The sequence below is a fragment of the Argentina silus genome, assembly GCF_951799395.1.
Source record: "Argentina silus genome assembly, contig: scaffold_185, whole genome shotgun sequence".
Classification (NCBI taxonomy): Eukaryota; Metazoa; Chordata; class Actinopteri; order Argentiniformes; family Argentinidae; genus Argentina; species Argentina silus.
The window spans coordinates 62492-75410 of NW_028152599.1; the positions used below are offsets into that span (position 1 = coordinate 62492).

At 48.7% G+C, this 12919-nt stretch overlaps 1 protein-coding gene across 1 annotated transcript in view; it reads right to left on the minus strand.

The window, feature by feature from the left end:
• LOC310824728 (PHD finger protein 12-like) overlaps positions 1-12531 on the minus strand; it is a gene marked incomplete at its 5' end in the record, with an annotated part of 16052 nt that extends 3521 nt beyond the window's left edge. Inside the window, 10 exons of the mRNA XM_083697986.1 lie at positions 32-205; positions 1240-1371; positions 2352-3090; positions 3893-4045; positions 4195-4362; positions 8713-8845; positions 9682-9802; positions 10180-10639; positions 10773-10845; positions 12323-12531. Coding sequence (XP_083554112.1) covers positions 32-205; positions 1240-1371; positions 2352-3090; positions 3893-4045; positions 4195-4362; positions 8713-8845; positions 9682-9802; positions 10180-10639; positions 10773-10845; positions 12323-12531 — 2362 coding nt within the window. The remainder of the gene's footprint in view (positions 1-31; positions 206-1239; positions 1372-2351; positions 3091-3892; positions 4046-4194; positions 4363-8712; positions 8846-9681; positions 9803-10179; positions 10640-10772; positions 10846-12322) is intronic.
• Positions 12532-12919: the final 388 nt, after the last annotated feature.

Genomic DNA, 12919 nt, shown 5'->3' on the forward strand with positions numbered 1-12919 from the left:
TAAAATCTGGCAAAGAGAGGAGGAGCCTTACGTTCATCATGCTGCAACAGAGGTTTGAGGGCGACAGAGGCAGGGGTGACCACGGGGGGAGGGGTCACACAGACGCTCGGGGGCGTGTGGGGAGCTTTAGGGGGAAAGAGCTCCTGTATCCTCTGCCAGGCCAGGAGCTTGACCAACTCCTCATCCAGTTTACTCAGCTCAATCTCTGTGTAACAAATACAACAACAAAGTCAATAAGGGCAACCCATGAATATACTAATCAGGATAATTTATTACAGGATAGGATCGTTTATGTATGAAGTGCTTTTCAATAATAATCTCAATAAAATAAAACATTAAAATTGTTCAGAAAACAACAAAACAAAAGTATGATGCACAAGTGACTTATAGGCCCAATCCCATTTTTTATTTTTACCCCTACCCCTCTTTTTCGAGGGCCCCTCGCTTTTCAGCTTGCCCCTCGGAACAGAGTTACAAGCTGTAGTGGTTGAAATCTTCCCCTATGAAATGAGACAACCCTTCAAGACCCTGATACGTCATCAGTAGTCGTCGATGGCGTTTATGTAAACAGACGTTTGTTGCCGGACATTTTGAATCTCAATGCCGTCTTCAGCTGTGGTGATTTCTCTTGCGTGGGCTACAGGCATCCTTTTCGGTTGTCAGCAAAAAGAAGAAAAAGAAGAGGTCTTCAACGTGACAACGTGACATCAGCATACTAGCGATTTTTTGTTATGCTTGTTATAAAAGAAAAGTTTATAATACATTGAAACGGCATTAAACTAAGATAATACGATGGTTATCATAATTTTTTAAATCTTTATTAACGAAGAAAATACTTACATTTGTGGTTTTCTTTTGTTGCTTGTGCAGCGTTCACCACCATTTTGCCGATGATTCGCAAGGCATTCTGGGAAATTTCTCATAACACTCGGTTTTTAGCGTGCCTCTGAAAAACCTCAGTTTGGAGCCCTGTAGCCCTACCTCAGTTTGGATTCCTGTAGCCCTACCTCAGTTTGGAGCCCTGTAGCCCGACCACTTCACCTACCCCTCTATCGCAACGAGAACCGGGACACCCTACCCCTACGGGTGGACGCGCAAAATGGACCGGTAGGCTAAGCGGTAGGGGCAAGGGGTGTATTGGGATTGGGCCATAATATACAGGAAACATACACAAGCATGGCTTAGCATGGCTATTGAACACCAGATGGGGTCTTTTCATCAGACGAAGGGGGGACTTACCCACATTCCCTTCCAACGCGGCTTTCATACAAACAGACAGGTCGGCTATGGGGGAGGAAAGCGCCCCGGGGAAGACAGAGCCAATGGCAGGACTCACAGCTTTAGGACCGGCCTTGACATCCAGACACAAACCTGCACAGACACACACAGTCAGTACACAGTACACTAGGGGAGGCTTGTGGAGGTAGACATTGGAGGGCGGGGCTCATCGTAATGCATGGAACGGAATGAGGAATGGTATCAAAAAAATGTATCCTCCGATTTCTACCTCCACCAGCCTCCCCTGCGTTACACCGTTTGAAGAGAAGGAGTTCAATGTTCTTTATTGTCACATAATCTATGAGCAGAGCGGTGAGATGCTTGGATCACACCAGCCTCAACAATGTGATACACAACACACTTCCTAAATGCTCAAAACTAAATCCACCCCAACCAAATACCCCTCCAACTCAACCAAATCCACCCCAACTCAACCAAATCCACCCCAACTCAACCAAATCCACCCCCCCCAACTCAACCAAATCCACCCCAACTCAACCAAATCCCCCCCCCCCCAACTCAACCAAACCCCCCCCCCCCAACTCAACCAAACCCCCCCCCCCCAACTCAACCAAACCCCCCCCCAACTCAACCAAATACACCCCAACCAAATCCCCCTCCAACTCAACCAAATCCCCCCCCCCCCAACTCAACCAAATCCTCCCCAACTCAACCAAATACACCCCAACTCAACCAAATCCCCCCCCCCAACTCAACCAAATCCACCCCAACCAAATCCCCCCCCCCAACTCAACCAAATCCCCCCCCCCAACTCAACCAAATCCACCCCAACCAAATCCCCCCCCCCCCCCCCCAACTCAACCAAATCCCCCTCCAACTCAACCAAATCCCCCTCCAACTCAACCAAATCCCCCCCCCCCCCCCCCCATCTCAACCAAAACTGCACACTATAAATACAAGTAAGACATTAAACGGGCACTTTCTGTTCAAATGGAATTCTATAGAACACTAAACAACGTTTTCTGTTCAAATGGAATACTCTAGAACACTAAACAACGTGGAAGGGCAGCCATTCTCAGCATTAATTATTGGTATTGTTGTGAACGTCTTACCCAGGGGAGGGGGTGTCGTAAGGGGGGCCAGCTTGGCCGTGCCGGGGTCCCTGACCGGCCTGGGGGGGGTGAAGACGTGGTCGTCAGCGCTGAGCGAGAGAGACACTAGGGGGACCCCCCCGTGGATATCTTGGAGGTCCTGCCGTGTGTCGGGGCATACTGAGGGGGGCGCGGGGGGGGGAGGAGAAGCTTTCTGGGCGCAGGAGTCCGGGGGGCTGCCGCTACTCTCCATTTTAACCACGGCACCCCTTCCGAGGTGGTTGGGGACTGCCAGGAAGATGGTGGGGGCAGGGGCGGGGGCTGGGGGGGGCGGAGGGGGCTTCAGTCTGTGCTGAGGAAGCTCTGTCTGTCTGCAGGCGTCCGGCGGGCTGTCCGGCGCCGAGGGCCCGTTGGTTTTCGCGGGCCCACGCTCCGGCTCCGCCAGGGGCCCGTTGATTGTCCGGCAGTTATAACAGGGCCTCACGGCGCAGCTGCAGCCCCCCTGGTCCTGCTCCGCCGTGGGGCCCTTGAGCGCCAGAGCACCACAGGGCTTTGAGGAAGGGTTGGGTGACGCTGTTCTGACGGACAAGGGCAGATAGCCAGGATCCACGCAGGGCTTAATGTCCGCCTTGTCCTTCTGCTCCGAGTCCCAGTCTGACGACAGCGGCGAGGAAGAGGAAGAGGATGATGATGATGATATCTGCTTGGCGGATAGGTGTCGGATGATGCTGCATTGAAGGGCGATGACATCTCGAAGCCACTGTCAGACACGGCAAAAGCAGATGTGTTTAATGTAAGAGCAAGTAACGGATATTATTAGACTATAGTCTGATAATATAGAACTATTCATATAGAACTAATAATATAGAAACTATTATTAGATTATTACAGAGCAGAGATAACTGAATCATAGAAATGGAATGAGCAGAACAGACATGCCCATTCAAACCAACATTCCATGGTGGGTGAACCGGCGGCCATCTTTTGGGGAACCAATTGGAAGTTTTACTGTACATCTTTTGGTGAACGAGCCAAATTGACATGGTCTGAGTCTGATTCTATTTCTATGGTCAGAGCCCTGTTTCATGCTATTTCTATGAACAAAACCACCATAACGGGCAGGTGTGTGTGTGTATGTGTGTATATATGTGTGTGTGTGTGTGTATGTATGTATGTATGTGTGTGTATGTATGTGTGTGTATGTGTGTGTATGTATGTGTCTGTGTGTCTATGTGTGTGTGTATGTGTGTGTGTTTGTATGTATGTGTGTGTATGTATGTATGTATGTATGTATGTGTCTGTCTGTCTGTCTATGTGTGTGTATGTGTGTGTGTTTGTATGTATGTGTCTGTCTGTCTGTCTATGTGTGTGTATGTATGTGTGTGTATGTATGTGTCTGTGTGTCTAAGTGTGTGTGTATGTATGTGTGTATGTATGTGTCTGTGTGTCTAAGTGTGTGTGTATGTGTGTGTGTTTGTATGTATGTGTGTGTATGTATGTGTCTATCTGTCTATGTGTGTGTATGTATGTGTGTGTGTGTGTGTGTGTGTGTGTGTGTGTACCTCCTGTTGCTCCTCTTCGCTGGTGAAATGCTGAGAGGAGTGCGAGTGCTCCTGGTCTGAGACGCCGTTACAGATCAGCTCCCCGTTACGGATCCCCGCCGACTCCAACAGGGGAGGGGGGCTCTGATACTGGGACTTAATGGCATTGGGCACCTGTGTGAGAGAACACACACACACACACACACACACACACACACACACACACACACACACACACACAACACACACACATTATTAGATTGGTATTATAAGCATGCATAAGAGTTTTCAGTGTGTGTGTGAACCTCAAACGGGGGACCCACCTTCAGCGTCTTCTTCCTGTGCTGGGTGGCGTTGCCGCGGCGGTTCGGCAGGTTCTGCCGATGGACCCATCGCAGGAAGTCCACCTTGACGGCGTGCTGGGACATCCTGTCCTGGAAGTGGTCGAACAGCTGGCAGCGGTTGGTCAGCGTCAGGCTCCCCTGGTTCAGCTGGAGAACAGAGTGGGGGTGGGGGTAGTGGTAGTGGGGGTGGGTGTGGTGGTGGTAGTGGTAGTGTGGGTGGTGGTAGTGGTAGTAGGGGTGGGGGTGGGGGTAGTGGTAGTGGGGGTGGTGGTGGTGGTAGTGGTAGTGGTAGTGTGGGTGGTGGTAGTGGTAGTGGGGGTGTGGGTGGTGGTAGTGGGGGTGGTGGTGGTGGTGGTGGTAGTGGTAGTGTGGGTGTGGGTGGTGGTAGTGGTAGTGTGGGTGTGGGTGGTGGTAGTGGTAGTGGTAGTGTGGGTGTGGGTGGTGGTAGTGGTAGTGGGGGTGTGGGTGGTGGTAGTGGGGGTGGTGGTGGTGGTGGTAGTGGTAGTGTGGGTGGTGGTAGTGGTAGTAGGGGTGGTGGTGGTGGTGGTGGTAGGGGTAGTGGTAGTGGGGGTGTGGGTGGTGGTAGTGGTAGTGGGGGTGTGGGTGGTGGTAGTGGGGGTGGTGGTGGTGGTGGTAGTGGTAGTGTGGGTGGTGGTAGTGGTAGTAGGGGTGGTGGTGGTGGTGGTGGTAGGGGTAGTGGTAGTGGGGGTGTGGGTGGTGGTAGTGGTAGTGTGGGTGGTGGTAGTGGTAGTAGGGGTGGTGGTGGGGGTAGTGGGGGTGGGGGTGGTGGTAGGGGTAGTGGTAGTGGGGGTGTGGGTGGTGGTAGTGGTAGTAGTGGTAGTGGGGGTGGTGGTGGGGGTAGTGGTGGTGGTGGGGGTGGTGGTAGTGGTAGGGGTGGTGGTAGTGGGGGTGGTGGTAGTGGTAGTGGGGGTGGTGGTAGTGGTAGTGGGGGTGGTGGTAGTGGGGGTGGTGGTGGTGGTAGTGGTAGTGGGGGTGGGGGTGGTGGTAGTGGGGGTGGTGGTAGTGGTGGTGGTGGTGGGGGTGGTGGTAGTGGTAGTGGGGGTGGTGGTGGTAGTGGGGGTGGGGGTGGTGGTAGTGGGGGTGGTGGTGGTGGGGGTGGTGGTAGTGGGGGTGGTAGTGGGGGTGGTGGTAGTGGGGGTGGGGGTGGTGGTGGGGGTGGGTCGTTATACTCGTATTCAGGGTTCTCACAACATTTGTTAACAAGGTAGTGCTGGACTGCATCATCAAAACCAACTTGTGTTCAGTCGTGTCAAAATGCGCTAAAAATACAAATGTTGACAGAGTGGCAGAGCCAAGTCGCTGCGCCCCTCTTACATTTACGTTTATGGTATTTAGCAGACGTTTTTATCCAAAGCGAGTTACAACAAATACATTTGTAAGTGTATGTGTATTTGTAAGTAAGTGAATCATCTATCCAGTCATCATAAGACAAAGTAATCAGTCGTAATGCCAGTAGGCTATTTTTTTTTTTTATTAACAGGAGAGAACTTGTACAGGGGGGTAGTGGGGGTGAAGAGGTCTCTAGGGTTGGGGTTGGGGTTAGTACAGGGGGGATACATTATTTGGGGGGGACCCGGTTATTATATTCGTCACTTAAAGGTCCAGCATGTAGTTTTGCATGTTGATGACCCCGCCAGCCACACTGAAGATTTGGAAAACGTGCATCTGCTACGTTCTCTAACAGCGCCAAACATGAGCATATCCTTGTAAACAAACTAAACGTGAAACAGGAATGGTAACGCCAGTGTCCTACCAGACACCAAATATTAGTTGTTTGGACGAAAGCAGCACTCTTCACTGAACGATCTTCATCATGTGATCTCATTCCTTGATGGCTGCCGATTTATCATTCAGCACCATTTTAAAGCTAAAAGTCTACATACTGGACCTCTAACTCAATTCCAAATCAATCTACTCTTGTAGATATGAAAGGACTGGAATAGATTTAAGCAATATTACACCCAAGAAAAACACATGGCGGAGCAATGACTCTTCTTATATCTCTCCTGTCCAATCATGTCAGAATACGCTATGAAAGTATTTCTGGAGAGAGGCATCATCATTATGATTGCTATCAAGAGAGAGTCTGCACGGTAGAAAGATCAGCGGTTAATCCCAGCACACGACTCAATTTACCTTGCCAGCGAGCCCACCTTGGGCAAGATCAGAGCAGATTACCGTTCCTCAGCAACCGCTCAGATGTGCTTTGCTAGCAGTCATAACAGTGACCCTCTGCCTCCAAAAACAAGCGTCTCCAGTTTCATTTACATTCTGCAGTCTGTGACATACAGACTTTCGTGGCGTATAGAGAACGTGCTGAGTGTGTCAATATCCACATATACAGTACCAGTATACCATATATATACAGTGGGGGAAATAATTATTTGATCCCCTGCTGATTTTGTTAGTTTGCCCGATTACAAAGAAATGAGCGGTCTATAATTTTGATGGTACTTTTATTTTAACAAATAGAGACAGAATATCAACAAAGAAGTCCAGAAAAAACACATTATATAAAGTTATAAATTCATTTGCATTTGATCGAAGGAAATAAGTATTTGATCCCCAAGCAAAACATGACTTAGTACTTGGTGGAGAAACCCTTGTTGGCAAGCACAGAAGTCAGACGTTTCTTATAGTTGGTCACCAGGTTTGCACACATCTCAGGAGGGATCAAGGCTTTTGCTTGGCAACTTGAAGCTTCAGCTCCCTCCACAAATTTTCTATAGGATTAAGGTCTGGAGACTAGCTAGGCCACTCCATGACCTTAGTGTGCTTCTTCTTGAGCCACTCCTTTGTTGCCTTGGCTGTATGTTTTGGGTCATTGTCATGCTGGAAGACCCATCCACGACCCATCCTCAGTGCTCTGGCTGAGGGAAGGAGGTTCTCGTCCAAGATCTTATGGTACATGGCCCCGTCCATTGGCCCCTCAATGCAGTGAAGTCGTCCTGTACCCTTAGCAGAGAAACAACCCTAAAGCATAATGTTTCCACCTCCGTGTTTGACGGTGGGGATGGTGTTCTTGGGATTGTAGCATTCAGCATTTCTCTCCCTCCAAACACGAAGAGTCGAATTTATGCCAAAGAGTTCAATTTTGGTCTCATCTGACCACATCACCTTCTCCCAAGCCTTCTCTGAATCATTTAGGTGTTCATTGGCAAACTTCAGATGGGCCTGTACATGTGCCTTCTTGAGCAGGGGGACCTTGCGGGCACTGCAGGATTTCAATCCGTTACGGTGTAGTGTGTTACCAATGGTCTTCTTGGTGACTGTGGTCCCAGCTGCCTTGAGATCATTACCAAGCTCCTCCCGTGTAGTTCTGGGCTGATCCCTCACCCTTCTCATGATCATCCTTACCCCACGAGGCAAGATCTTGCATGGAGCTCCAGGCCGAGGGCGATTGATGGTTATTTTGTATTTCTTCCATTTTCTAATAATTGCACCAACAGTTGTCTCCTTCTCACCAAGCTTCTTGCTGATGGTCTTGTAGCCCATTCCAGCCTTGTGCAGGTCTACAACTCCTACCCTGATGTCCTTTGAATGTTCTTTGGTCTTGCCCATGGTGGTGGAGAGGTTGGAATGGAAGAGATTGATTCTATTGACAGGTGTCTTTTATACCCATAACAAGCAGAGATTAGGAGTACTTTTCCTAAAGTGACTGCAGCAATAATATCTGTGTGCCTCATGGGCATATAACCGGTCTGCATGAGCCAGAATTCTTGCTGGTTTGTAGGGGATCAAATACTTATTTCCTTCGATCAAATGCAAATTAATTTATAACTTTATATAATGTGTTTTTTCTGGACTTCTTTGTTGATATTCTGTCTCTATTTGTTAAACTAAAAGTACCATAAAAATTATAGACCGCTCATTTCTTTGTAATCGGGCAAACTAACAAAATCAGCAGGGGATCAAATAATTATTTCCCCCACTGTATATATACAGTACCAGTATACCATATATATATATATATATATATATATATATATATATATATATATATATATATATATATATACATACATACATACATACACACACACCAGTCAAAAGTTTGGACACACCTTGCCAAGAGTGTGCAAAGCTGTCATCAAAGCAAAAGGTGGCTACCTTGAAGAACCTAAAATATAAAACATGTTCTGGTTTGTTTAACACTTTTTAGTTTACTACATAATTCCATGTGTTCCTTCATAGTTTTGATGTCTTCAATATTAATCTACAATGTAGAAAATAATAAAAATAAAGAAAAACCATTGAATGAGAAGGTGTGTCCAAACTTTTGACTGGTACTATATATATATATACGCCATTTAGCTGACACTTTCATCCAAAGCGACTTACATTGCAGTGAGTGCATACATTTCAGTATATATGGTCCCAGCAGGAATCAAACCCACAACCTAAGCGTTGTTAGCGCCATGCTCTACCAACTGAGCCATAGAGGACCACCACATAAACCCAGGTTGCATGTCTTACCGCCACGTGCTCAATATGGTTGGGGCACATCCACCTGCCCGGGGGCATGGCAGTGAGGGGGGGGTCCAAGCAGTCCATGTGGAAGAGGAGGGGGCAATAATCACACTGGAGGAGGGGGGCCATCCTGCAGCTCCTGTTTGTTTGTTTGTGTGTGTGTGTGTGTGTGTGTGTGTGTGTGTGTGTGTGTGTGTCGGGCAGGAGGGTAAAGAAGAAAAGAGGGTATTCATTTACATTTATGGCATTTAGCAGACGCCTTTGTCCAAAGCGACTTACAACAAATACATTTGTTTAAGTAAGCGAATAATCTATCCATCAGTCATCATAAGATAAAGTAATCAATGCTCAGACCAGGGGCCATAGGCAGTCACAATGGTAGAAGAAGGTTTTTTAAAAAATAAAAATAAAATAATAACAGGAGAGAAACTTGTACAGGGGGCTAGTGGGGGTGAAGAGGTCTATTCCTAAGTCATATTCATTCACTCTCTTTATTCCAATGTCTACTCCCCCCGTCAACGCAAGAGCACACAAATCTCACAGTTCTAGTATTCATCTATGACGATGACCAGGTGACCTGTAATGCTGGTTAAGTATCATTGTGCCCTTGGAAGTTATTGGTAGAAGACTGTTGGAGGTAGAAAATCGGACGGGCTCATTGTAAAGCATGGAACAGAGTGAGAAACGGTATGAAACACAAGGTTATATATATATATATATACGCCATTTAGCTGACGCTTTTATCCAAAGCGACTTACATTGCAGTGAGTGCATACATTTCAGTATATATGGTCCCAGCAGGAATCGAACCCACAACCTAAGCGTTGTTAGCGCCATGCTCTACCAACTGAGCCACAGAGGACCACAGGTTGCGTTAGATACCGCTCCTGATTCCATTCCATGCTTTACAACGAGCCCGTCCTCCGACGTCTACCTCCAACCCCCCCACCGTGGAAGGTGCGTGTTTTACTGTACCTGCTGCAGGTGAAGCACACCTTGACGGGCAGAGGGACCAGGCCGTTGGGGTCCATCTCGTGCGGAGGCCTCCTGAACGCCCGCCCGATGACCTCCTCTTTCCTCCTCCGTTTACTGCTGCCTGAGGGACACAGAGAGCACAGCCCAGTCAGCACCGTCACCAAGAGGTGGGTTTCTTCACTCACGCGTTACAGACGCCACTCCAGGTCAAGTCGCATACGTTGTATCGGGGGGGTGGGGGGGGTCGAGACAGAAATCAGAGGACGGGGTGATTGTGGAATGCATAGTCTTTGGTTTCACTCCTCATTCCGTTCCATGCATTACATCGAGCCGGTCCTCTGATTTCATCCTCCACTGTTGTACAGCCTCGTACATAGTAGGCCAGCTGGGTGAGGCGAAATAACAAAGATAGATCCACTTCATCACACACCGAGCCTGAGCCCAAGCCCCCCCACCCCCCCCCCCCCCAGGGCCCAGCCGAGCGTGAGTCGGTCTAACCTGGAAGCGCGGTCGTACAGGTGAGATCGTTGGGAAGCTGGAACTGCGTGGGGTTCCGCTCCATCGCCGCAGCGATGAGCAGCTGGAAGGGCCTCTTGAGGAGGCGTGGCGTGGAGGGCGCAGTGGGGGCGGCGCCCTCGGGCTCTGAACCCTGACCCCCGCCTTCCTCCTCCTCCACCTCCGCCACCTCCTCGTCCTGCTCTTCCGAGGGCGTCGGCGTGGATGAGGCGTTGGACGTGGGCGTGCAGGGCCGGCTGCTGGTGCGGCGTTCGAGGAGACGGACCTGGGCCACCGCGGCAACCCGCAGGCCCGGCCCGGCAGCGCCGACCCCGGGGGGGAGCCCGTCCAGACGCAGCGTGCCCGGCGTGGCGAGGTCGAGCTCCGCCGTGGGGGAGGAGGAATGCTTGGAGAGGGGCTTCTCCAGCAGGCCGTTCGTCTGCTCAGCTTTCTGCTCCCGCTTCTGGGGGTGGGGGGGGGGGGGGAGGGCGGGGTGGAGAGGGGGACAGATAGGGTCAGTCTGTATGCACTGAAACTTGGAAAGGAGTTAGGGTCTTTTCAAAAACCGCGTAACTATTAGTGACACGACTGCTCACCTTTTTGCGGACATTGCAGCGATGACACATCCAGTCACCAGGGGGCAGCATTTCTTCACTCAATGGTGGGTTGCTGTGGGAACAACACAAACAAAGAAACAGCCATAAGCAAACGACCTGCCAGAATAATTTCAATCGTGGGTCAAAGACGGATGTTTTTGCCCATATAATGTACACGTAAAACAACACTAGGTAAACAGATTGTAAGGCATCTTCTAAAAATGCATGAGAAGAATTGTATGTGACCTAAAATATTTAAAACTTTAACGACATAATGACAGGGGTAAACCTACTTTAATTTCCCCTCGGCGATCAATAAAGTATCTATCTAAACGCAAATATTTGTCTCAATCAGGGTTCAACATGTCTTCAACATGGCTTCATTTCATTCACTATTTCCATACCGCCTGGGAAAGTTGGAATGAACCACTAAATACGATGCTTTGTCTCCATCTGGTGGCCATTTTGTAGCATATACAATACTCCGAAAAGCCCCTCAGCCGGCCATACCTGATTCATCTTGTTCTCACTTAGAGGCACAAGGGAGGAAAACGTAACGGAAAATAAGGGGGAAAAAAATAGAAAGGTGTTGTTCAGACTTAGGGTCTTGCTTATACGACAGTTCCTGTAGGATTACAATGAGTACCTGTCGAAACCATTGCGAAGGAGCACATCAAAGTCATCCGAATCATCATATTTATAGCCAACAAATGGTATCTTTGTCTCTGAAACCCAGATGGATATAGAGCCATCCACTGCACCCTACGCACTGAAGTGAAATCTGTGCAAAATGATTCCAAAAAAAAGAAAGAAAAAAGGTCGGTCTAACGCTAGAACGACAGCCAGATGAACAGCAGGTTCGAAGGATCTTGCATAACTTTACTTTAATCGCAAACAACGTTTGATTCACATCAAACGTTATCTGCTAACGCCGAAGAATGTCAGTAAGATGGCGCTGGAATAAAACATATTTTCAGGGAGGTCGCCATATTGTAAACAGAGGCACACGAGAGCAGGCTCGACTCCATTTTTAACTGGTGTTTCCCAGCGCTCTCGCAGCAGAGGATGAAGTCTTTCTGCGTGCGAGAGGCGGCGGCGGTGGCGGCGGGACTGGTTGCAAACATTCCGCGGCAAATTTTAATCCTCGTCGCTGTGTGTCAGGTTACTCATCTATGTTGAGCATGGACACACACACACACACACCTAACGTTTGCGCAGCAGCATAGTCATCTGCACATTGGTAATATTAAACATAACAGGCCGGCAGGAAAATGTTAGTCTGTTACAGTTCAATTGCTGCTCTTTGATGTTGCGTGCATGCTTAGGGGATATCGCATTGATGAGGCCAACACGACAGTGAACTCGTTGTACGCCGCCACGAAACCCTTTAGCAGAACACACGTAGCCATCCATCTTCCCTGCTACATTATTATAAGCGCGAAAAAACATTTCCAAAGTCACTTTGTTTCGATGCAATCCATGCAACCAGCATGCCATGCAAGCTCATTGACAGGAATGCGAGTGACAGCAATATACCATCATACACATACCAGCATTGTAAGTGGAAGGCTGCAGGGCAATGGTCACAGCACAGAAGATCTCCTCCTTCACGACAACTATCGCAAGTATCGTGGTTGGTAGACCTGCCGCTTCTCCGAGCATCCCTTTCGGGCTTCCGAGTCCTCTTCTCACCGTCTTCGGACTTCGGGGGTGCGAGCAGTGTTTGGATTTGCTGGAAGAGTTTAACAAGTTTTAGCATACTGGATCACAAGTCTGTTTGCATTGCCTTACACTTAAGTGTGTTCACTGGCCCCTCGTTTCATTGGTAGGTTTTGATTGTTAGTAGACTATTAGTCAAGTGAAATAACAATTAGCCCACAGAACTAGTCAATATTACTACGGGCCCTTTCAGTTCAAAAGCCTCAGGCACTTGCCCTTAAATTATGCAAGCAAGGCCTCGCAAGGCCAACTGTACTCTGCAGGGATCAGAGTACAGTTGCCGGAAAAACATGGTTATTGTATCCAATCAATGTTCACTAAGCGTGACCAAAGCAATTGAGTAGCCTAATAAGCGTACCACAATTTACAATTTTCTTCTAAACTGAACTGTATTTCTGCTAGCTACGCAGAACGTGTTTGTGACAAGA